General features: G+C 46.7%; 2 protein-coding genes across 2 annotated transcripts in view; both read right to left on the bottom strand.

Moving 5' to 3' along the window:
- LOC102443768 (agmatinase, mitochondrial-like) overlaps nt 1-4,012 on the bottom strand; it is a 31,941-nt gene extending 27,929 nt beyond the window's left edge. Inside the window, exon 1 of the mRNA XM_006132728.4 lies at nt 3,465-4,012. Coding sequence (XP_006132790.2) covers nt 3,465-3,868 — 404 coding nt within the window. The 5' untranslated portion in view covers nt 3,869-4,012. The remainder of the gene's footprint in view (nt 1-3,464) is intronic.
- A 4,471-nt stretch (nt 4,013-8,483) lies between these two features.
- Nucleotides 8,484-24,742, bottom strand: PINK1 (PTEN induced kinase 1). The gene is made up of 8 exons (XM_075906101.1): nt 24,419-24,742; nt 20,636-20,947; nt 18,747-18,850; nt 15,776-15,958; nt 14,742-14,905; nt 12,609-12,736; nt 10,452-10,688; nt 8,484-10,014 (listed from the first exon to the last, which is right to left on the bottom strand). The coding sequence occupies exons 1-8, from the start codon at nt 24,704-24,706 to the stop codon at nt 9,754-9,756; spliced, it is 1,677 nt and encodes a 558-aa protein (XP_075762216.1). The 5' UTR covers nt 24,707-24,742; the 3' UTR covers nt 8,484-9,753.
- Nucleotides 24,743-24,858: the final 116 nt, after the last annotated feature.

Raw genomic sequence — 24,858 nt, forward strand, 5'->3', positions numbered from 1 at the left:
AAGAATGTTCAGCTGACAAGGGTCCAAAGCGGGTGGGGGTGCAGATGGCACATCTGGGGAATCAAGCTGTTTCTTTAGAGTAGCCAATTCTTGCTGCAGCTTTTCAATAGAATCTTTTTTTGCTAGCCATAATGCTCTGATTATTTTTTTTTTTTTACTGCCACATCCTCCCAGAGGCACCAATATTCCATCTGGTTAGGATGTTTTTCCTCGAGGAAAACTCTAAGATAAGCAAGCTTTTGTAAGTCAAAGCTCTAGTTGCCATTTATTCTGGGAATTCCCCTGAGTATAGCCATTCCAAATGCTCAATAATTCCTTAAGTCTCCTTAGTTTCAAACCTGCAGGCAATACCTAGCTGACTGATCATCTGAGACAAGGGAGTCCCAGGCTGTGAGAAACCTTTCCCTCAGTAGGAGACAGACTTGAGGGAGCAATCTTATCCAAGTTAGCACTGTCTTGTCCAAGGACAGCGCAGGAGCCCAACAGTACTACCCTCTCCAAGGATAGTACAGGCGTCCAGCAACACTACCCTCTCCAAGGATAGTGTGGGAGTCCACACAAACTGTCAGCTTCACTCACACTCCTTATGTGCCGGGGGAAACCGCCCTTGCTTTCAGCAGCTGTGCAGTGACACTGACAGCACTGGTGCGGCTGCGGTCCCCCTCCGGACTTCACTCACTCAAAACCATGTGCTTGGACTCGCCACCAATCAGTCAGCAACAACAACAACAACAAAATCCAACCCCTATTTGGCTATACCCAGTGTTTTCGTTTTAAGTTTCCCTCAAGCCTCTTAACAAAAAATTTTAAGTAAAAGATGACTCAAGCCAGCCGGTCCAGCTGGTGACGAGAACAGGGAGGCGGACTGGGGGATTTTAAATGGATCCCTTACCCTCCAGATGCGCGTTGTAGTCCGTTCCCATTCCCCGTCATCAGCCTTTCCAACTGGAGTTCCAAGCCATCCCACTCCTGGCACCAAATTGAGGGGGAAATCTCGCTCCCCTGGGGTACAGAGCCCCCAGAAGGGTCCGAGGCCGGAGGTCAAATCAGTGAGGCAGGAGAGAAACCTAGAAGAGAAAACTTTATTATGCATGCATGCAGGCTGGCAGCCGTAGCAGTCAGCCCTGAGTTACAGGGCTTTTGATCCTTTATACAGAATGCTTAGACAGTTCAGTTGTGGATTGTTCTTCTTTAACATATCAAAGTCTCAGCAGAAGCACTCTGAGACTTCTGTTCCCCCCAGGAGTGCTAGAAGTAAGTTTTACAAAACAAAGGCACATGAGAATGTGGAGTGAGTGGTCTTACAAGGCAACCTGTGACAAAGATAAGAGTTTACATGATAATTTGTGACAGACTAGGCGTATCCATGAATTTGAGAGAGTCATTCGTAAGGGTCTTTGATTAGAGTTAATTTGATTTCACTCTGATACAGGGAGAGAGATCTGGAAAACTTTTAACCCTTACAGCAGTTTTCTTTAGAGAGTTTTGATTTCTGCACAGTCCCCCCTTTGACACAATTGGAGTTATTGGATTTTCCCCACAACTGCATACCAAATTTGTTGCCCTTCGTTCTTACTGTTTAGGAGTTTGTGAACAAACACACTCACAGACAACCAGACGGACTTACAGACAGGCACCCTCTTAAATATACAGAGAAATTAAGTTTATTAATTACGAACCTAGAGACTAAGCAAGAGGAAAAGGTATAAATACAAACTAAACAAAACAAACATGCTTTATAGCGACAAAAGCTTCATTGTAACAAGTTACAAGCTTTGCCTAAGCAGGTTACTCTCAAATTCCAAGCGACTCCAGCCACTTAGGCAGAGGCCTTTCCAGATGCAGTGGTTCCCTTAACTGATGGCTATTTAGGATATATTTTTGCTCTATTTTACATTTCCTAAAGTCCATTGTCTTTGTATCAAGAGCTAGGTAGACTTCCTGGGGGTGCAGATTCTGTCCCTCAATATGCTGCAGCTTGATAGCTCCATTAACCTCATTTCTAAATGTATCTTCATTGTCCTTTGGCTTATAGAGGTTGACCAGAAAGGTAAATCCACATTCGTCTCAAGTCAGACTGATTTATCAACTTTCTCCGCAACATATTAAAGGTACATATTTCCAGCATACACACACAGCTCTGTGCACCACCCATCCATACATTATACTGATATTCATGACCTGCATGTCACCAGTTTTCATGGGCTTTTATAGTACAACTAGCCAATTAGCCCATCAAAAGACTGGATTTTCAGGTCTCTCTTCCACGTCGGTCTTCTCTCCTGAGCCTCCAGTCTCTCGCTCCCTCTCTCTTTCCCCTCCTCTTCCTGCCTCCCCCTCTCTCTCAGCTCTCCTCCACCTTCTACCTCTCTCTCCCCGTCTGTCTCTTTCTCTTCTCCCCCTCCTGCCTCTCACTCTCTCTCTGCTCTCCTGTCTCCGTCGGGAATGCACGCTCGTCCAGGCGCCACATCTTGGGTGCGTACGTCACCACCCCACCCCCCTTCGCCTCCCGCCATGGTGCTCGGCTGACTTCTGCACTGCTCAGCCGGGCCGCCGCATGGGAGCAAGCAGCATACATGGCCTCACCCTCTCTCTCTCTCCCAGCTCTCGTCCATCTCCTGCCTCGCTCTCCATCTCTCTCTCTCTCTCTTTCTCGTCTCCCCCTCCCGCCTCTCACTCTGTTTCTCTTCTCCTCCTCCTGCTGCGCGTCTCTCACTCTCCTCCGCCTCCTCCATTCTCCTCCGCGTCCTCTGTGTCTGCTCCGCTTTCCTCCTTTTGAATCCGGCACCCTTTCCTGACATCAGAGACACAAGCTCGTCCAGGCCCCGCCCCCTGGCTGTTCCCTGTGCTGCATGGGGAGCGTGGACCCCAAACGGCTGCTTGCGCCACTTGCTCCTGCGTGGCGGCCCAGCTGAGCATCGCAGAAGTCAGCCGAGCGCCACGGCGGGAGGCAATAGCGCCGCCCAAAGGGAAAAGCCAGCGTTTCAGTGTTACAGAGTCACAGACATTGGGCTACCATATATCTTACATTCAATCAGTAGATTCTAGTGAAAATTAGGGTTCAAACCCTACACTCGGTCTAGACCCTGATTGTCACGTTACAAACCTGCTCTGAGCACTGGCCCCAGAACAGGACTGAATGGACACCAAAAGCAAACTGGGCAGTCAGTCCTGCATCCTTCACAGCCATGGGTGCCTGCAGAGATGGGGGTGCAGTAAGGAGCAGCCAGAGGAATAGGGAGGAGTATGTGGGGGTGCCCCATTTAGCAATTAACAATTTTAGTAGGGGCACAGAGGGGCGATGCACCTTCCCCAGTGCTGCCAGGAGTCACCTGTGCTCACAGCACTGAGACCCCTGGGGATTTTTTGGACTCTGTTCAACATGAGGCTTCGATTTTTCCCGCGGGGTAAGTGACCTGGTCACTAGACAACAAGGGCCCGTGTTCCTGGGGGCTCCCCCCTACCTTGCGCCAGGGCGGTTGGAGGTTCCTGTGTCCAGGGGCACCCCAACAAAAGCAGCATCCAGCCCCTCCGGTGAAGTCTGGACGGGCAGCTTCAGCATGGAGCAGATCCCCACGGGCCGGGCTACAAACTCTGCGCTGGGGGGCACATTGAAGCTGGAACCAGCGAGAAAGCGGCGAGGGGGGCCGTGCCCCAACAGCAGGCTCTTAAAGCACCCCGAAAGGCAGCCTGGCAGGGAGTCAGTGGCAGCCCCCACATGCAGGTTGGCTCTGGGGATGCTGCTCGGAAGAGGGGGCTGGAGCGGGTCTGCCAGGGAAGTTCCCAAGATTTTGCTCAGGCAGAGGCGCTTGGTGCAGCACGTTCTCCCCAGCAGCTGCCCGCTGCCCTGCAAGAAGAGACGCTCCATCTCACGCTCCTGCTTGCCCTCTGCCACCAGCACAGCCGGCCCTGCAGGCTCTGAGCAGGGAGATACTGGGAGAGCAAAGACACACTCCCCTCTCCCTGGCAGGATCAAAGTGCAGCACCAAGCCCCACACCTCCCCCTCGTCGTCCAGTCCCAGAGCAGAGATGCTGCCGCTTTAATGCAATGCCCTTCCCCTAATCTATTCCCTCTCCTCCTCACCCTCCCCCACCATTTGCCCCTCTGGGGACTCTTTTTCCTTTTCTGAGTATGCCAGGGGCAATGAACCCAGAGTCTACTGAAGCCAAGTGTTTGGAACAGCTTGTAAGAGAACACTGCAAATTCCAATGGGAACATCATGGTGCCCAAAAGCTTCCAGTGCTGATTCACCACAGTTAAATATCTTCAGATGATGGTCACTCAGCATCTCTTTGCTTCACACCTCCCAGCTTTCCCATTTTTAGCAAGCAGGAACTGGCAAGCTTTTACAAAACAATATTTACCTTGGAGAGAGATGATAGGAACATTTTCAACGAATTGAAACTTCACTGAAACTGAAACATTTCACGGTGACATCTATTTTGAGGACTTTTTAGTAAGAAGATATTGTGTGTCCACAAAAATATCTGAGCTCTGTTCCCTGGTGGCTAGGCTATTGGTCTGAGATGTTGGAGACCCATGCTGTGCTTGAGTCAGCAAAGACGAAAATTTCTGTTCAGATTGGCTATGTCTACACAGCAGCGTTATTTCAGAATAACATCAGTTATTCTGAAATATTGTAGTACACATCTACACAGCAAGCACGTTATTTCGAAATACATTTGAAATAATGGGCTTCTTACTCCAACTTCTGTAACCCTCATTTCAGGAGGGGTAAGGGAAGTCGGGGGAAGAGTGCGCGCTCTCAAAATAACTGCTGTGTAGACAGCGCCAAAAGTTGAAATAAGCTATGCAATTCGGGTAGCTCAAGTTGCGTAGCTTACTTGGAGTTTAGCTCTGTTGGGCAGACATGCCCACTCAGAGCAGGGATTCTACCCAAATCTCCTGCACTTCACCCTATCTTCTCAAATCATAAAGCTCATATTTCAACCTGAAAATAGATAAACAGAATTTTTATGAAAACATTCAAAAAATGGAATGAAAACAAATTTCCAAACCTCAGAAGGTACTGTGAAACAGAATTGTTGTCCTCCTGCCAGTGCTAATTTTGGCAGCTGGGCCAAACAAGATCAAACCAGACAATCTCTAAGGCTCACCTGGGTTTCATGCCAAACTGGCTTGATTTGACTCAGATGATGCAGAGACTGTGGGATACATTGACTACAGCTGCCCAATATGCTGACACACAAGATGGGGAAAAATATTAAGTGCTGTCATGTGGAGAGATTAGACAAGGACATGGCTCAGATGGTAAAGTGTCTGCCTTTCCAGCCTTAATTGGTTTTTCTCCATGTAGATGATAGCACTAGACATGTGTCTTTTCTAAGAAAGCATTTTTAATATCTCAAGTGACCTTTGCTTTGTAATTGGATCCTGGTCCTCTGCTCCCTTAGGTTTTGTGTTCACTTAAGTCATAGCTCAACAGGCATACTTACGTGCAGTGTAAGTAACTGCGATGGATAGGAGGAGTGCTGGCCAGCACTCGGTGACTAAAGGGTTAAACTCAGGTAGCTAAGGGTGTTGGCAGGGAGCCATAAGAACCAATGGGATACAATGCTGAAATTTAAATGATAAATATGTAGCTCCTGCCTGCTCTCTTCGTGTGGGTTCTTAGTAGCTGGAAGCAAGATGAAGTAATCAAATGGAATTACCATGGCTAAAAGAAATATTGAGCATGGGAATGGATTGGGCCTTGAAGTACAGCTCGTGAGTAGATAGAGAAGTGTACGTTCAGTCTTTTTCTTTATTTTTCTTTTTGATTAAACTTGTAAGTCATGTGCCCCCCGTTCACTATACCTAACGTATCAGAAATACCATTTCTCTCTCTTTCTCAATTTGCTCTCTCAGTTGCTCTGTAACACCTAGCAATCAAGTATGCTTTAATCAAGTATATCTTTTTGCGTTGTTAATAAAATCACCTTTTTTAAGGTGATGATTTGATTCTTGTGTCCTGGAAGGTAACAGGTCTATTTGTGTCCCTGCCTAGGCCGAGAGGCCAGCTACTAGAGATTGCAGTTTATTTTGTTTCCTTTTTCAAGTTCTCTTGTGGTAAAAGAGCTTGGGGTACTCCTCTGAAAGAAGTTCAAGTGATTCTTCCAAGGTTTTAAAAGGAGTTGGACATTTGATGGTGGCAGCCATCTCCCAGTGTCCGTGAATCTGTGACTCTGGGGAGTTTTTGGAAGCAGAGCTTATAGAGGCAAAGTCTTCTGTGGGCCCCCACCTTCTGCACTCAGATTGCCAGAGTGAGGAACAACCCTGACAGTAACAAATCCATTTTTTAAGCTTCCTCCTTCAGGATGCTAACTGACTGTATGCAGAGTTCAAAAGACTACCCTGCTCAACTACTTGTAGTTATGTGCATTGTTTTTTTTTCTTCACTTTCACCAAAGCATATGGTTATAGTGAAAAGTAGAATACTGGCTTGGATGGATCAATGGTCTGTTCTGGGTTGCAAATACTGTTTCTAACTTCATTACCTGCTGTTAAACAGACGGTAGCTTCTTAGAGACCGGAGGGGCATTCACATCTGCAAAGCAAACTGATTCCAGGGTAGAACTTCTGACAATGCCTCTTCACACACATACATGTTGATGGCAGCCTCAGCTCTCCAATCAGAGTGAGAATTCATGGATGTCATGTCATGTGTCATTGACCCCTTTTCGTAAAGGAGAAGCTGAGAATTCAAGACGGGGGGTTGAAAGCTATCAGGAAAGTGACTGTGTTTACTGGAGTTTCAGCTTGCAGAGAGGGGTAATCAACAAGAGATTTCAACTCAGCAGTGGTTATGCAACTTCTAAGCTCAGGTAGAGGCACTGCTGATCCTAGTCCTGAGAGCTTCTGCAGGGTGTTACATAATACAGAGCAAAGGGGGAGGGCTTACATTCAGGAAAAATAGTTACTGTTTTACTATTCACCTTTATCACGGAAACAACAATAAGGCTTGTCCAGGTCTCCGCTGTTACGCTGCAGATGGCGGAGCTGTCCGGAGATGATGGCACCCCACCCCAGGAGAAGCATAGAATGGGATGCTTTGGGAAGCACCTCATGCTTGGAACAGCAGGCTATAAGCCATATGTAGAAGCAAAAAGTATGGCATTAGAAAAGACTGAGAGCCTCAAAAGCTAAACTGTATAAAAACACATCTCTGTAACAGCTGTGGTAACAGGCAGTAGGTGTGTCTAGAAACATCCTATCCACATGGAGAGTGTGTTATAGAAGCAGAGCCCTGCCCTGTAGCATGGAGCTATGGTCTATGGAACCGCACAATGAATTTTTCCAATACCTGTTCACAGGGCCGGCCCACAACATTTTGGCACCTGAGGCACGGAGCTCAAATGACACCCCCATGCCCGATTTTCTCTTGCCTGCCTGTTATCTCTCTTCCTCCAGCACAGCACTCCACCATCTCTGTGCATCTAGAGCAGAGAGATTACACATGCACCAGCAGCAGACACAATTTTCTACACTCTGGGTCCTAGTTGCGCCCCCCCACAGTCTGGTACCTGAGGCGGCCACTTCAGTTCGCCTCATGGTAAGGCCAGCTCTGCCTGTTCAGCTTGGGAGAAAGCCCAGCCCTGAATTCCCACTGACAGATAACACCTGTAGGTTCTGCCATCCACAGACAATTAGACTGAACTCTACTAAGCTGTGGTATTGTTGCTGATGGCACATTGTGCTCAAAACACCATTAACTAATCAGGGTATTGTGGTGACTTTTTACAGGACTAAATTTTACTTGGATTTTCCTGAATCTTCCCAAATTCCGTGCCAGATTTTGTGGATCTTTCTGCATGGGACCATTTATGTATTGTTGTCGTGGGACCTATAAAGATTCAGATGAGGTGGCTGGTTATGTTAGTCAGCTGATTCATAGCTAACATATCAGAAAGTGTAAGTACGTAACTCAGTGGTTGCATTATAAGATGAATGGTGTAAATTTCTGTAAGCACATTTACACCAATGCAATAAAATTTTTAATGGCTATTTCCCTTATATTTTACAAGTGAATGGAGAAAGCCTGAAATAAAGCATTAAAAACACCGCAAAACTACCTACAAGACCCAAAATGCTGTGGCAGCATGTTACTGTGTGGTCCCAGGGTCTCACAACTCAGTTCTAATAATCTCCTGGAAATAAGAGCATAAACAAGTTACCATGAAAATGTTCAGAACTTTCAGGACTTATGTTGAACAATGGTAGATCACGGTTTATTTCCCAAATGGTGCCACATTGCTCTTTGAAAAACTGAACTTAATTGCTATCCTTAGTGGTGGAGCATGAGAATAAACTGAGTCCTGACAGCTGGACGCGAAGGAGCTAATAGGGCCTGTCAGGACCACATCCAAATATTTAACATGCAACAGAAGAGTAAATCTGAAAACCCAACTCCCAATATGAATTAGCCCACAGGCCACTATGGCATTAAGTCCTGATAAAGTAAAGAGAGACAAAACTCTGCGGATTCATTGTCACAGCAGTCACCACTTTATTGTGTGAAGAGGGAAAAACAAACTTCTCCTTAACTTCTTCAAACACCCACAACCCACAGCTATAAAACTGATGGCTTTTTCACTAAACAGTTATTGCTGGTTAAAAATTAAGTGTTTTCTTACAACCACAGAATAACCCTTAGTAGTGAAACAGAAAAATGGGTTTATATAATAAGGAACGTTACCCCCACTGCCTTTTTCACCATTCTCTTAAATATGATGCAATCCTCTCTTAGCCTGGCACACTAAAATAGTAGAGTGTTCTTGGAAGGAATTTAAGATCTGGTTAAAAGAACTAGATCTACACAGTCTAAAGGGCCACATGACTCTCTCAATGGTCCAGTTCCTGAACTGCTGATATTAGAGATGCGACTGAGTTGCTTAGTTCATATCAAGGTCTGAATCCAAACTTGTCAAAATCCTGGGGATATCTGGATTTGATATCCAGTTCAGCTCATGCAGAGATCTTTTAACACTGCAAGCTTGAACTGTGAAGTTCAGATTTGGATATTATAGTTGGTTTGGGCCCTCAAAGGGACAAACATGTTGTTATAGCAAATCAATCAGAAAACATAAATTATTTGTTCAGTACTGAGGATCCCTATGTCATTTTACATATAATTAGATAAGTACTTTGTGCATTTCGTAACCCACCTCCAGCTCTGTCAGAACTCCTCACAGATAAACACCTCAATCATGATGCCCTTGGCTGTCATTTTATAATAAAAGGCATCTATGGCTGCAGAGGAATATGATTTTAGTAAGAATGATGCTGATTTCAAATCGAGGAAAACAAAGATTCCATTTTCTTCCATCAGTCTAACTTCCTTTGTAGCTCAAACAAAAAAAAAATCAATAGGACTAAAGTGCAACTGTAATGCTTTACAGTATATAGCAGCTGTGTTATACGTCCCTCAACGCATACACCCTTTTGTAAAGGAATGTGCATCAAGCAGTAAATCTAAATGTTCAGCTGTGAATAAAGCTGACCAGATAGCATTCAAACACTTTCCAAATCTCATTATAACAGTAACAGTTCAAGGCTGTTTTCTCTAACCATCTGTGCACTAATGCCCTCTGTAGGCAAACAACCTCTTACATTAGCACATACACCAGGCCTACAGAATTTTTTTCCTTAAAGTATTTTAGGCTTTCAGAGGGATAGAAGTATTAGACAGATTCCCAAGTGCTTTCAGCAAATGCCATTTATCTACTGCAGGGCCGCACACAGAATGGTACCCTTTAGACAGAATGGTTTCTCCAAGACAGCAGTAAAAATGCTGCTTCCCAAAGATCTTCATACTCCAGATTTGCCAAGAAGCACATCTTCATCTTAGTTTCTACCCTGCTTTTGTCCACCAGTCCATCCATCAGTAAAGTGGCAGCTGATTGGTGAAGAAGCCAGCCAATCACCTTGTCTAGTTTCAGGCTCTTTGGGGCTAGAATATTTTCACCCCAGAGGCTTAAGTGAAGCACATTCGCTGCAACTCTAGCAGATAGTCTCTGAAACAAGAAGTGAAAGAAGATCATCAAATTCAGCTAAATCACGTGGAAGGTGTTAGAACAGATGTAACTGCTGAAATGATCCCAAGATGCTTCTCGTCTCTCAGAATATTCACTTCAAATTGAAAGACTTTTGGTGGCTGTTAATCCCAATTCAGTCAAATTCCACATGCCACGCTTTTACAATACAACTTCACTGTAATATGCAAAAATAGTGTCAGGTACCAAGATCTTTATACTGCATCACACTTTCATTAAAGTCCTGTGATAGTTTTCTATAATAATAATCAACACAGTGCTTAGGATCCCTGCAGTGTGCAGTTATGCAACGTGCTAGGCACTGTACATTCTATCAAAATACTCTCAGGAAAGCAAGTGCTGGACAACCGACAACCTATTAATACCTCACTCATGACAATGGGCACAAGGTCTCTCACCTTGTTCGGATCCCGCTGAAGTAGCATCTTTACCACCTGCTTCACATCAAAGGGCACAGTATCTGGCAAGGCCGGCAGCTGGTCTTCTTGGTAGTGTCTACTTTCCAGAGAGGATCCTCCTGGGCCATAGAAAGGGTTACCCAGTCCAAGGATTTCATATGCTATTGCTCCAACCGCCCATGCATCAGCTTTACTGTAGTCAATCAGGACACCTGGACCAGGTATTGCTGTCACCACCTACGTCAGAAGGACCACAGGACATATATGGGAAATAAGAAATACACAGCACAAGTTTGTTTAACCTTTTGAAAAATCTACTTCTTTGTATCTGGTCAGCACTTCCATTATCATCAACTCAGTTCTCATCTCCGACTAAAGCTTGCGCCCAGCTTAGCACTCATAGTGATATATTATTTGAGCAACTGAAGAGAGATTCTAGATAGTGGTCTTATAAAGGAACCCCATGTTCCATTTCACACTGCATAAAAGCCCAGCTCGGTATACTAATGCCAGGCTGGGGATCCCTTACCATATGTTGAGACTGCTAACAACAGAAAAAAGGGAAACAATTAATTTCACCAGCATTCAGAGGAATGACTATTAGTTTAATAATAATGCAAGAACAATTACACGGATGCTATATAGGAAAATTCACTGTTCTGAGACCACTGTAAAAGCTAAGCAGAATAGGGCATAAGAATGCAAAGGCAGCCAAATTTGAAATGTCTTGGTTTCATGTGTAAAACCAACCATCACCTGGCTGTAACACTGATTTTTTCCCCCATTTTCAGTTGCTCAAGATATCAATGTGTCCAGCAAAGAGTTCTATAATGGTTGTTAAACTTAAAAAACAACAAACGGTCTGGTAGCACTTTATAGACGAACAAAACATGTAGATGGTATCAATTCCCTTAATTCAACTTCAACATCAGAGCCATTAACCACATGGTAGCACCAAGCAACCAGACCATGAATCTTCTAAACCAGGAGTCGGCAATAATTTTCGACGGGGGGCCACATTCTTTCATGATGTTAATGGAGGAGGTGCAGGATCTGGGATGGCGGTTGGGTGCAGAAGGGAGCTTGGGGTTAGGGAGGGAGTTTGGGTGAAGGGGATAGTTGTGACCTGGGGAGATGGACTGGGGTGGAGGGGGTAGGATTGTAACCTAGGGCAGGAAATTGGAGTACAGGAGGGGTGCAGGGGTTTGGGTTGTGAGCTTCGGCAGGAGGGGACTGTGATCTGGGTCAGGGGACTGGGCTGCCGGATCTGGGAGGGGGTACAGGTGCGGGAGGGGGGGCAGAGGATTTGGATATATGGAGTAGGGGGGCAGGAGTGGTGCAGAGGGTTGGGGAAGGGAGGGGCTGGGGTGCCAGAGGCAGGCTCTGGCCAGGAGACTTTCCAGCCAGCAGCCCATTCCTGAGTCAGCTTCCCTGCCTGCCCCGCTCCCACCCAGGCTACAGCCATGTGCTCTGTGAATAACTAGGAGCCCCTTGTGCTTCATGGCTGTCTGTTACTGAAACAGGCAGCTCCCATTGGTCAGTTTCTGGCGAGAAGTCGGCCAATAGGATTGTGCTAGGAGCGCAGCAGCTCCTAAAGCTTTCCTCCCTTCGAGCTCACTTTTAAAGTGAAACTGCCCCGCGGCCGCATTTCTGCACCGCATGCGGGTGAGGCAAGGCAGCAGAGAGCCTGCCTGGGGCTCCCCGCACTGTCCGCGGGCCAGATCCTGTAGCTTGGCAGGCCGAATTCAGCCCATGGACCATATTTTTCCCAGGCCTGCTCTAAGCAATGCTCATGGAGATGGCACTCCATGGCAGGAAGTTCTGTGGGAAAATAAACTAGACAATGCTACACCCACAATAACCTGCAGTAGCTAACATAAGCTAGCAGAGATATAGTCCTAGACACGAATGGCTAGATAACCAATAATGAAGGGGCTTTCACCGATTAATAAGGACATGTCTGAATGGCAATCAAATTTCTCATCTTGTGGGAAAGATGATATATAGAGTGAAGAGGAAGGTGTTCCCCAAATCCATTACTTCAGACCTAATCCTGCTCCTACTTATGTTAATGAACTTTACTGGATCCTATACTTCCAATAGCATTGCACATATGTAAAACCATAACTGCTGAGATTCATTCACATGAGGATTTACCTCAGGTGCCATAAGACAGCTGTTGCCTCCCCGATCCACATACCAGCTGGTGAAAGGCAATCTCAAACCAATATTTTCATCTGCCAAACAGCAACCAAAGTCTGTGATCACCAGCCAAGGACAGCCAGCTGTAAACATCATAAGTTAACAGAGTTAGCACCCAACTGAGATGTGCAATGTAAAATACTTGATCATATTAGATACCACACATCATTTTTAGAAATTGACTATTAATCAGCATAAGCTGTCTGATTCCTTATAGGAATCTCTATTACTACAGACCATTCTTTCATCTCTCTCTTCAGTATTGCAAGTCAGAAGACTGGTGACATTACTAAAGGAAAATATTTTCCCATTTCTTTGTATAACAAATTAGTTATCCATTCAGAGTTTGCATAAACACTTCAATTATTCTCCCAAATTTAGCAGCCTGACATAATCCACACACACTCAGTTTCTGAGGTTGCAGGAAGCAAAACACTCGTGTTCATTTAAAAGCTTCCATCATAACTTGGACAACCAAGATGTGTCTAAACTACAGGGTTTTTTCAAAATAAGTGGCCTTTTTTTGAAAAACCTTCCTGTGTGTCTAGACTGTTGCCGCGTCTTTCTAAGTAAATCGAAAGAACATGGCAGTTTTTCGACCATGGAAAACCTCGTTTTACGAGGAAGAGGACCTTTTTTCGAAAGTGCTTTCGAAAAAAGGCACTATATAATGCAAACTGTGCTTTTTCGAAAGAGAGCATCCAGACTGCCTGGGTGCTCTTTTTCAAAAAAGCGGCTTGTGTTTTCGAAAGTACTGGTTGCAGTCTAGATGCTCTTTTTCGAAAGAGGCTTGCAGTCTAGATGTAGCCCCAGTGAGTGAATTACAATACAAATGTACAGCACAGATGGGCAGAATGGAAACATATTCCTACATTCAACATGCAACGTAAGAATTAGAAACAGCGCTAAGTGACAAGAGAAAATAGACTGGTGTGCCAGATCTGATTGAGTCCCACTCCGAAGGTGAAGTTCTGTTAGGGATGGAAGGAATCTTTGGTGCTTTTAAAAATCTGTAGCACAAACAGAGTCAGGGAACTGGCAAATGTTTGAATTAGTTAATGGTTAAGTCTCCTGATGAGAAGTCAAACATTGCAAAACAGAACCATGATTTCCAGAGACCAAAAATTTAGTCATTACCATCTGCATTCAGTATAGCTCTAACAAGGCTATTAGCTATGGGGTAAGGAATGGTGTCCCTGGCCTCTGTTTGTCAAAGGCTGGAGATGGATGGCAGGAGACAAATCGCTTCATCATTGTCTTTGGTCCACCCCCACTGGGGCAGCTGGCACTGGCCACTGTCAGCAGACAGGATACTGGGCTGGATGGACTTTTGGTCTGACCCAGTATGGCCGTTCTTATGTTCTTTCAAGAAAATTCTAGGATCCCTAAAAATCTTCTATAGCAGCTACATCAGGATTTTTAATTACACAGATCTAGGTGCTTGCTCTTGTTCCCTGTTTGTTTAAATCTCAGTCATGCTAAAACCATGATCAGGTAATTAAAATTCCAGTTTAAGAGAGTAGAGCAGAAGAAAATGTTGTTCCCTCTGGTCTCACCTAATGTTTTATGAGCCAAAGGTGCAACATCATTAACCCATCCATGCTGTGAGATTTTAGCAACTGCGATGAGAGAGACCACAGACATGGAGCTAATGTATCAAAAATTTTATACTGCAGGCTAGTACATGCCCTTTGCTCTCTATTTAAGCAGTCATTCCCTTAGTAATATAGGACATTTCATCTGATGAACTCCAAGCATTTTAGAGACACTGAAAAAGCATCACAACACATCACCCCTATGAGGTAGGGAAGCATAATCTTCATTTTACTGATGGAAAAACGAAGGCACAGAGAGGCTAAGTGACTTTTTCAGATGTCACAACAGCAGCATGTGGCACAGCCAAGAACAGAATTCCCCTTATCTCCCTTTAAGCACTGTAACATCCAGGTTCACGTCCTTCCTCATTAAATACTGTGGATGTGATTTTCAAAATCATCTAGGTGACTTAGTAGTACAAGTCTCAATACAAGTCAAATTACTTTTGTAAACTCCCTATTCAGCTCCAAATGGACTCAAAAAGCTACATACCAGAATCAAATTCAACCAGGATATTGTCAGATTTTAAATCTCTGTGCGCTATTCCATGTTGAACAAGATGATCCACGCCTTCTAATAACTGCAAGATCATCATGGTGCTCAGGCGGGTGTCTGAAGTCCTCTCTCTCAAGTACTGGCGCAGGGTGCATGGATAACTAGACAGCATGCAAAAGACAATATTTGATTCAGTAGTCTGCTGTAAAGCATATATTCAGTTCATCATTCGTGCTGAGTGGAGATACTTCACTGTTAATTTTAGTAACTTCTCCCTAAACATCCCATATTCCTTAAGCAACCTCAGCTCCCCCCGCTTACCACCAATACACAAACACATCTGCTCATGTTTTGTCATGACATACCCTCTGAAATCAGGGCTGTTATACTTTTAGAACTGGAAATCAAAGCATCCTTTCTAAAAGCAGGAAGCTCACAGAGTATACAATGAGATTTCTTAGGCATTTTATGTACAGAGGTTTTCTTCTGTATCCTCTTGTATTTTGAAGGAAAGAGAGGGGAGTGTATTATTACAGACCAACAGACTTGGTGGGAAGGGATATGATTCAGAGAAGGAAGAGTATTTCTGGAGTCAGGCTGGTCAAAACAGCAAAAAGATGGGGGAAATAAAAATATCCCCCAACAAAGTGTTTTATGAAACAGAGGAGTAGGGAGCACTTATCTATGAGAAAGCCCAGAGTTACTGGGTCACGAGTTACTTTTGCTTCAACTTTGCCTTGGTGTAGATAACCAGAATATCTGAAAACTGGGAGAATGTCTGATATTTCTAAAATCAGTTAATGAAAATAAATGATTAAAATGAGCAACGAGCTTTCACTGTTTGACAAGAGTAAAAACCTCAGGAAAAGGGGAAAGATCATATAGGGATGATTTTTAAAGCATGCTTTGATCCATGGCAGTAAGCCAGGCCAAGACTTACAAGGACCTGTGTTGCTTACCCAGCAGCAGCAGAACACAGACCCTCACACCACAGTCACACTGTGTAACTTATAAAGCTCATCTCTACTTACTTCTTCATCACTAAGAAGAGAGTGCGGCTGTGACCGATCCCACTGGGGTTCAGACTTGATGGAAGAACATCTGGATAGTCCAAATAAGCTCCCGGTAGCAGAGGAACTGAGGATGTAAAAGCCCGAATCACCTGGATTATATTTGGATGAGGTTCCAACTTCTTCTTCCCAAAGACAGGTCTCCTGTTTCAACATAATTTGTGTATCGCATCAGATAAAGAAATTAAAACCCAACAGTTATGGTGGGACGGTGAATTAGGGACATTTACATTTCTGTTATTCTTAATAAAAAAAGTAATTTTTATTAATAGAACACTTTTTCTCCTAAAGGATCCCAGAGCAGTTTATAAACTCACTCATTCTAAAACCAACACTGTTGGCAAGTTACTATTGGTTGGAAAGCCAGTTGTAAAAACTTCTGTCAAAATACTCAACCACTCTCAATCACGAAAAGCTCTGGATATCACAGGATTACAAACAATTCTGATGATTGCTCCATAGAAACTTTCCTAACCAAGGCCCCAATCCTGCAAACTAATCCATACAGGCAGGTTCCTGCACACACAAAATTCCACTGACTGCAATGGGGTTCCACAAAGTAGACTCATTGCCCATATAGAGTCCCACTGAAATAAACAGGGGTCCACACAGGCACCAGTACCTACATGGCTCAGGCTTCATACAAATCCCCACTTTTACTGTTATTAGTGGTCAATCCACAGCAGATCAATGATGATAAATGGATGTTAGCTTTGTAGATCTGATTCAGGGACCATAATTAAAACTATGATTTGGCTCTTCCCACAGAATGTGTTATATCCCTTTGTTCTAAGTAACCCAAAACAATCAACCTCTTCTCTGCAAATTGTGTTTAATTGTGCACCATTAGAGGGCACTCAAAACATTTGGTTTATCAGCTATTAAAAAAGGACTACATTGAGAAAAAAGAATTTTCACAAATTTGACTGCTGAACATGAGCCAACCGTTCCGTACATTAGAAAATAAGCCCCACTGAGAATTATTAAAAACAAAATGCAACCCTTTACTTACTCCAAAATAACCTTTAAGTGCTAGCATTCTAAATTATTAACAGAGGAGTAGATTTAGTGAGGGGACCTGCCCTCAAGAAGATTAATGAAAAAACCAGGACTGTCTTTGAATAAAAAATGAGTTTATTACTGGGAGCAGAATTAAGATCAAGGAGACACCATACCAGGAAATCTATTCTTTGATGTACACAGTAAGTGCTCATTAAAATGAATGAGAGTTACATACATGTATCTAGAGCAAAACAGACCTCTCTTTCCTTTCATTCCTTGAATGTAAAATATCATTCTGGTTTGTCTGTTCTCCTATGAGTTACATACCAAACAGTGTTTATTATTCACTTGTACTGGCAGCAATGGCACATTTGAAATTTAAAACAGATTATTTGGATTCTGGACTACACTGTTTAAACTGGAAAAAAGCTCTTTTAAAAGAAGGTTTAAAAGGACACTGATTAAAAAAAAAACCAACTTTCCTGTGTTCATATCTTAGGTGACAAAACTTGAAAGAATTTTAAAATTCTAATTTACTTTCCCATGTGTATTTACTTTTCTGTTAGCTCAGAGTGTGAAAACAGAGTAAGCCATTATCACATTTGTTTCTGGTCAGTTTTGAATAAACTGTTGATATGTTGTTGTTGTTATTATTATTATTAATAACTACTTGTATTTACTTCAGGAGTGGGTAAAAGGGCCTCCACGGGCTGGATCCAGCCCACCAAGTGATTTGATCCGGCTTGCAGAGACCCTGCTACACCCTCTACCCCCAGGCCAAATAGGGTCTGGGGGTGGAGGGAAGCGTGCAGTCTCCTCCCATCCTGCAAGGGGCTCAGCTAGTGGTTGACTCTAAGTGCAGCAATCCCTTGCAGGGTGGGGGCAGGGAGCAAGAGACTTCATGTGCTCTCCCTCCCCAGGCCCGACTGACCTTGGGGTGGGGGGAGCACGCAAAGTCTCCTCTCACTGGCAGGGACACAGGTACCTAGAAGGAACCACCAGCCGTTTGGAACATTTGGCGGTTCTCTCTGGGGGCTGGGCAAAGATTTTGCATGCTCCCCAACCCCCAAACCAATCAGGGTCCGTGGGTGCGGAACTGTCCTGGCCCCCTCCCTTCTGCCTAAGGCCCTGCCTCTTCTGGAGTGGCCCCTGGTCAAAAATTATTGCCAACCCCTGATTTACATTGAACCTAGAAGCCCTAATCATAGGCCGGGACCCAACTGTGCTAGGCACTATAAAAAACAAAGAATAGATTTGGTGGGTTTCTCTCCTCCAACAATCCCTATGAACTCATTCTCCAAAAAACCATGTTTAAGGTACACTGTACTTCTGGAGATGCCATCATTTAGTTAAAATATACCATAGAGGTCCTGATTACTTGTGTGGTGACTAACAACGTCAAAGTCTTTCTTTTGCAGGAGGGCAGGGAAATGATAGAAAAGTTAGCCAAGGTCCAGTTTGAGTGATTCAATCCTGCTCTCATTAAATCCCCTGCGTAGCATCAAGTAGATGCATCCTCTCTTAACTGCCTCTTTTTAGGTACTCTGTGGTATGCCTGTGCATTCTAAACTACTGCTGAATTTCAGAGGTCTGATGAAGTGATTTCCACACACATTGTACAAGTATAAGGAATAAAATGTGTAAGCCACATTGGGATCTGGATGAAAGAGGCCTCAAGTTCCAAGCATATCAGTACTATTCCCTCTTTTTGGGGGGATTTTAGAGATGGCAATAGCTACTGCAGGGAAACAGCACCCTGAACTCAGGTCTTGATAGATATGTGAAAGTGAAAGTTGATTTTCAGTTATTCTGTATTTGAAATTCATGGTTGTCACAGACTCTTATAAGAAACTTTATTAACATGTTTTAAGAAAAAAGATGCTCTGATCATTTTTCAGGACCAAAAGAGCATCCTCTAATAAAAAAATACCTGTGGCAAGCTACAGCTCCATATTCCCCAGATAAGGCAGCACCACTTGCTGGAATGAGCTCCTGTCTCATGGTGCTGAGGATAGCTTCACTTGAAGAACCAGCCTAAAACAACAGTTACATAAAAAATTATATTCAAATCTGAGCTATAAAAATCAGAGCTATAAAATCATTCAATCTAGATACCAAAACGTGAAGCAGATAACTCTGAAGCTGAAGCTATGTACACTCAAACTATAAACAAGGGGCAGTTTTTAAACAGCGAGGGTGTAGTGCAGGCTGGGGCAAAATATGGCCCGTGGGCCAGATCCAGCTCACGGACGCTGCAGGCCAGGCTCCCCGCTTGCCTTGCCCCACCCGCATGCTGCTCAGAAACACGGCTGTGGGATGGTTTTTCTTTAAAAACTGAGAGTCCAGAGGAGAGGGAGCAGCTTTAGGAACTGCTTGCACACCCAGAACAATCCCAATGGCCAGTTCTGGCGAGGAACGGGCCAAATGGGAGCTGCCTGTTTCAACAGCAGACAGTCATGAAGCACAAGGGGCTCCAGAGCACATGGCTGCAGCATGTGTGGGGGTGGGGTAGGCAGGGAGGCTGACTCAAGAACCACTGCTGGCTGGTAAGTCTCCCAACAGAGCCTACCTCTGGCACCCCATTACCTCGCTTCCCCGACCTTCTGCTCCCCACTCCTGCCCCCTCCTCCACATACCCAAATCCTCTGCCCCCCTCCTATATCCATAGTTCCCTCCCAGATCTGATGCCTCAATCCTCTGCCACGGTTCACAGTCTCCTCCTGCCCTAGCTCACAATCCAAATCCCTGTACCCCCTCCCATGCCCCAAAACACCTGCTCTAGGTCACAATCCAACCCCCTGCATCCTAGTCCAGTGCCCCAGATCACAACTGCCTTCTGCATCCAACCTCCATCCCAGACCCTGCACCTCCTCCATTAATACCATGGAAGAATGTGGCCCTCGATCACTTTCCAAATTCTTGGAGTGGCCCTCCATGACAATTATTGCTCACCCCTGGTGTAGTGGGTACCTTGTCATTTAAAATCGTGAAAATAAAACTGGATGTCTTCCTAAAATATATTTGCTAGCTCAGATAAAAGATGTGGGCTTGAGTCAGGAATTACTGAGTGAAATTCTATGGCCTCAGTTACGCTGGAGGTCTAACAAGATGACCATAATGATCCCTTCTGACTCCGAAAAAAATCTATGAATCCAACAGATTTAAGGAATCACTCATGCTCAGCAGCTTGTGGACAGGAATGAGTATAATGAATTTTACACTGAGAAAAGAATAATGCTTTCTGGATCTTTAGGATAGTGACTTTGGGATATGGCTCATCACCGAATCACTTGGACTGGAAGAAACCTATGAAAAGAGATCTGGTTAATCCACCTAATTGCGAGGGGCCTCCAATGGGTAACTTAGCTATTCAGAATTCATGCAGCATTCCTTGCTTCATACTTAAATTATCCCCAGGAAATGGACATCTACATTTTATCCTTGAATCTCTAAAAACAGTGATTCTTCAAACTTCTTTAGCAGTGTTTTTTTCCCCATTTCTTAAAAGTTTCTCTTTATATTAAACATAATTTTCTCTAGAAAATATTGTCACTATTGTTAAGAAATAACAGACAAACCAGCAATGGCACACAAATGTCAGGCTGATGCTGACTGCAATAGGAAGCCTTTTTGATGAGCATTAATTACTTCGCTGTGTGACTGTTTGTTAATAATGTGTTTCCATTGCTACACACCAACAACTTTGCTCCAATCTACTAATCGTGCACAAAATAATTAGAGCTTTCAACACATCCGTGGTAAACATTTCACTCATACTTCGCAAGTAACAAACAGGAAGATTAAAGACTGACTCCTTACCGAAATGTTCCACATCATTTTGATAGCCAATGGGAAAGCAGCTCTTTGCTGGTTTGCTTGTATAGCTTTTTCTTCTGCGGCCTGGATAAGTGAGCCATGATCCCACTGTGTATCTGGACTCTTCCTTTCTAAAGACCTACAGTCTTCACTTCTCTGGTGGTTGGAAGACAAAGGAATAGCTGCTTCATACACAGCAGCACTGCACCCTTTCCCAATAGGTTGCCCAATAAGGTACTCTTCAAGCTTGAAGCCCTGCCAGCGGAAAGAGCTCAGTGGATCTTTCAGTGGCTTGTTCTTTTGGATAAATATAGTCTGAAAGGAAAATGAAAAATCACCCAATTATTAATCACTTAGCAATTAAATGATATAATTATTAATCTGTTATGACAAATGATATAATTGTATGTATTCCATGGTGTGCATGCAAGTATATATACACCACATGGCCAGCCTAGTCATCATCTGAAACCTTCGTATCTTCTATTAAGTTAAACTACAAGTCATTTAGGCACTTATAAAACACCAGATGGACCCAATTTACAAACTTAGGCTCAGTAACAGAACATCCAAATCCTGCATTTCATGCTTCAGATTGGAATACAGGCACATAAACCAAGCATACAGTACTTTGTGCTTCTATAGCACCCTTTATGGTGGGTGCAACAGGGTTAACTAAGCTCTTGGAACATCACAAGAGACAGAAGGTGTGAGTGAGCCTTCTTGCTTTCTGGGGAGAATGAAACAGTCAAAGAACTGGCTCAAACTGATTCAAATCAACAGAGGATCTAGCAAGACAAAGAGATGCCCCAAACCACTGAACAATAAACGTTTAGCAGGAAACCTTGGCCAGCAGGAGTTGGGATCTGAGCTGGAGAACAAAACATCAGGAGCCTGGGAAAATGGGAGCCTGAACTGAACAGACAAAAGGGGAACAGAGGGAGAGAGCCAGAGGAGTCCATCATAGCTTGGCTGGCTCATCATGTCACTGCTGTGACCAGGGTGAACAATATATGGGTTAACTTCATTTCTCTATGCTAACCTAGGGACTTCCAGATTCTGTAGTCAGATGACCAATAAATGGTTACTTGGCTTTGGAAAGGCTCCTTGTTTCTCTCTAAATACTCCTCTGGAGCACTGGGTCCTAAAGACTTACAATCCAAGCCTCTCACAGGGAGTCTGGCTCGGCTGGATTCCCTGCAGCAAACCAGAGAGGACAGGGAACACTGGTGCGGAAGGCCCAGTCTAAAAGTCAATGGGCCTTCCCCCCTGTGCGTCTTTGGAGCCTTAAGGGTCACTCCCAGGAGACTGGTGACTAGTTAAGGGCATAGACCAGAACCTGTACCTCTGTAACAGAAGTATACCTCAGAAAGGAGAAGAAACTAAAGCACCAACCTTGCAAAAAGATCTGCATGGGTACAGGAATCTATATGCAGGGATGAAACTACAAAACTATGGCCTAACGCCTGGTATACATACCAAGTCACACGTTTCACTAAGATAAACCAATTTAATTAAAGCCATTTTGTATGCTGACACTAATTTAAACTAAATTAAATAGATTGGAGAGTATTTAAGGAGATGGGGGTGAGAGAAAACATGTTTATGAAACAATGGCTGAGGAAGTGTGTGTAGGTGTATGTGTGGGGAGGGGGGGGGCCTGGAGGAGAGGAAAAGGGAAAAAAAAACCTTAAGATAAAAAAGGTTTTATAGAAGTGTAATTAGAGCTGGTGAAAGGTGCCAGTCTGATAGCCTGGAGACTGTCAGCCTCTTTTTACAGAGCAGGGGCAGCAGCACTGAGGTTCCCCCAGAGCACTATCTAGCCTCTAGGGCCCTTCACTAGTGCTGGGAGCATGGGAGGTGGAATCTCAGTGCTACATCTGTCCTTGGCTCCATGCATTTCCTTTGCTTCTGTACATGACACTGGTACCAGCACCAGCGTTCCCTGTCTTTCTTTCTGGTTTCCTGTGGGAGGCTCGTCAGAAAATCCCATGTGGATTCTGTGTCTCCCCAGAGGAGCCCAAAGGGCTAACTAGGATTTCCTTTGGTGGGGCCCAGTACAATGGTGTCTGTGACCTAATCATCCCTAGGGTTACCACATGGTTTAAAAAAAAAAATACCGGACACACTTGATCTCAGATCTGGGAGGGGGGAGGAAGGGGACTGGCTAGGAGGAGAGCAGGGCTGGCTGAGGGAGATGGGGGGTCAGGGGGACGGAAATGACTGGCAGAAAGCAAGGCTGGATGGGAGGGAGTCAGGGGGAACAGGGCTGGCTGGAGGAGATGGGGGGAGAACCAGCCGGAGGGAAGCAGGGCTGGCCGTGAGGGATTTGGGGGGAGCAGGACTGGCCAGGGGAGAACCAGCCACCAGGAGCAGGGCTGGTCGGGGACAGAGAGCAGGGGGCGGAACCGGCTGGCAGGGAGCGGGGCTGGCCCTGGTGTACGCAGATCCCAGGGCGCTGCCCGGCCTGCCTCCACCTCTCTACTGTGTATTTGCGTACTGCCTGGCTGGTAGACATGCTCACGCAGTGTGAATGTGTCTACCAGCCAGACAGTACGCAACTACGTACCGATACTCATGATGATAGTAAAAACTTAATTAGAAAAATACCAGACATTTATATGTCCGGTATTTTCTCAATTTGTTTCCCGGCCAGAAAACTGAAATACCGGACTGTTCGGTTCAAAACCAGACACCTGGCAACACTAATCATCCCTTGGTCCCCTAGGGGACCACACATCCCACAACACCTCTTCCCCAGACGCTGACAGCCAGCTCATGGCCCTCTCCCTACCAACCTGCTGCCCCCACGCCTTTCTCAGCGGCCGTGATCTGAGCTACCCTCCAAGATCGGGGTGAAGAAACATTCCTGGGGTCGAACCCATCTCCCAGCACCTCCACCCGCCTCAGAGAGTGGGGTTGGCCCGGTTCGGTCCCTCCTCCAACACTCTCCCCAGAAAGGGGGCAGCCCCGGTTCGGCCCCTATCCCAACACTCCCCCGGCCAGAGAGGGGGCAGCCCCAGGTCACCTTCTCCCCCAACACTACTCGGGGGAGGGAGGGAGGAGAGGGAAGCCCGTTCCCCCAACATCTGCCCAAGGGGGGCAGCCCCCCCAACGCCCGCCCAGAGGGGGGGCCCCCCAGGCTCGGCCCCTCCCCCCCACGCCCGCCCAGAGGGGGGGCCCCCCGGGCTCGGCCCCTCCCCCCCACGCCCGCCCAGAGGGGGGGCCCCCCGGGCTCGGCCCCCCCCCCCCACGCCCGCCCAGAGGGGGGGCCCCCCGGGCTCGGCCCCTCCCCCCCACGCCCGCCCAGAGGGGGGGCCCCCCGGGCTCGGCCCCTCCCCCCCACGCCCGCCCAGAGGGGGGGCCCCCCGGGCTCGGCCCCTCCCCCCCACGCCCGCCCAGAGGGGGGCCCCCCCGGGCTCGGCCCCTCCCCCCAACGCCCGCCCAGAGGGGGGGCCCCCCGGGCTCGGCCCCTCCCCCCAACGCCCGCCCAGAGGGGGGGCCCCCCGGGCTCGGCCCCTCCCCCCAACGCCCGCCCAGAGGGGGGCAGCCCGGGCTCGGCCCCTCCCCCCAACGCCCGCCCAGAGGGGGGCAGCCCGGGCTCGGCCCCTCCCCCCAACGCCCGCCCAGAGGGGGGGCCCCCCGGGCTCGGCCCCTCCCCCCAACGCCCGCCCAGAGGGGGGGCCCCCCGGGCTCGGCCCCTCCCCCCAACGCCCGCCCAGAGGGGGGCAGCCCGGGCTCGGCCCCCGCCGGCCAGTCCGGTCTGTGCCCCGGGCCGGGCCGCACCTGGATGTCGCGGCAGGCGGAGGCGGCCTGTCTCTGCTCCTCCAGCCCCTGCTCCAGCAGCCCCAGCCCGAAGGCCAGGCTCAGCCCCCAGGCCCCCCGCGGGCCCCGCAGCAGCTGCCGCCGGAAGCGGCCCGCCAGCCCGGCCACCGACTCGCGGAAGACTCGGTAGCGGGCGGGCAGCGGCAGCAGCCGGGCAGGCGGGGCGGGCAGGGCGGGCGGCGGCGCCCAGCGCCGGAACAGCCCCCGGCCCAGCTGCAGCCCGCGGCCCAGAGCCTGTCGCAGCGCCATGGCCCGGCCCGGTCTGGCCCGGCCCCGCGCCCTGCGGCCCGCCCGCTGTGACGCGCGAGGGGGCGGGGCGGGTTGCTGACGAGTCACGGTGTTTGTGTGTGGCACCGTGTGTGCTGGGGGGCGGGGCACCGTGGGCACGCCCCGGTATGTGT

Source organism: Pelodiscus sinensis, chromosome 23, assembly GCF_049634645.1.
Source record: "Pelodiscus sinensis isolate JC-2024 chromosome 23, ASM4963464v1, whole genome shotgun sequence".
In the NCBI taxonomy this organism is placed as follows: Eukaryota; Metazoa; Chordata; order Testudines; family Trionychidae; genus Pelodiscus; species Pelodiscus sinensis.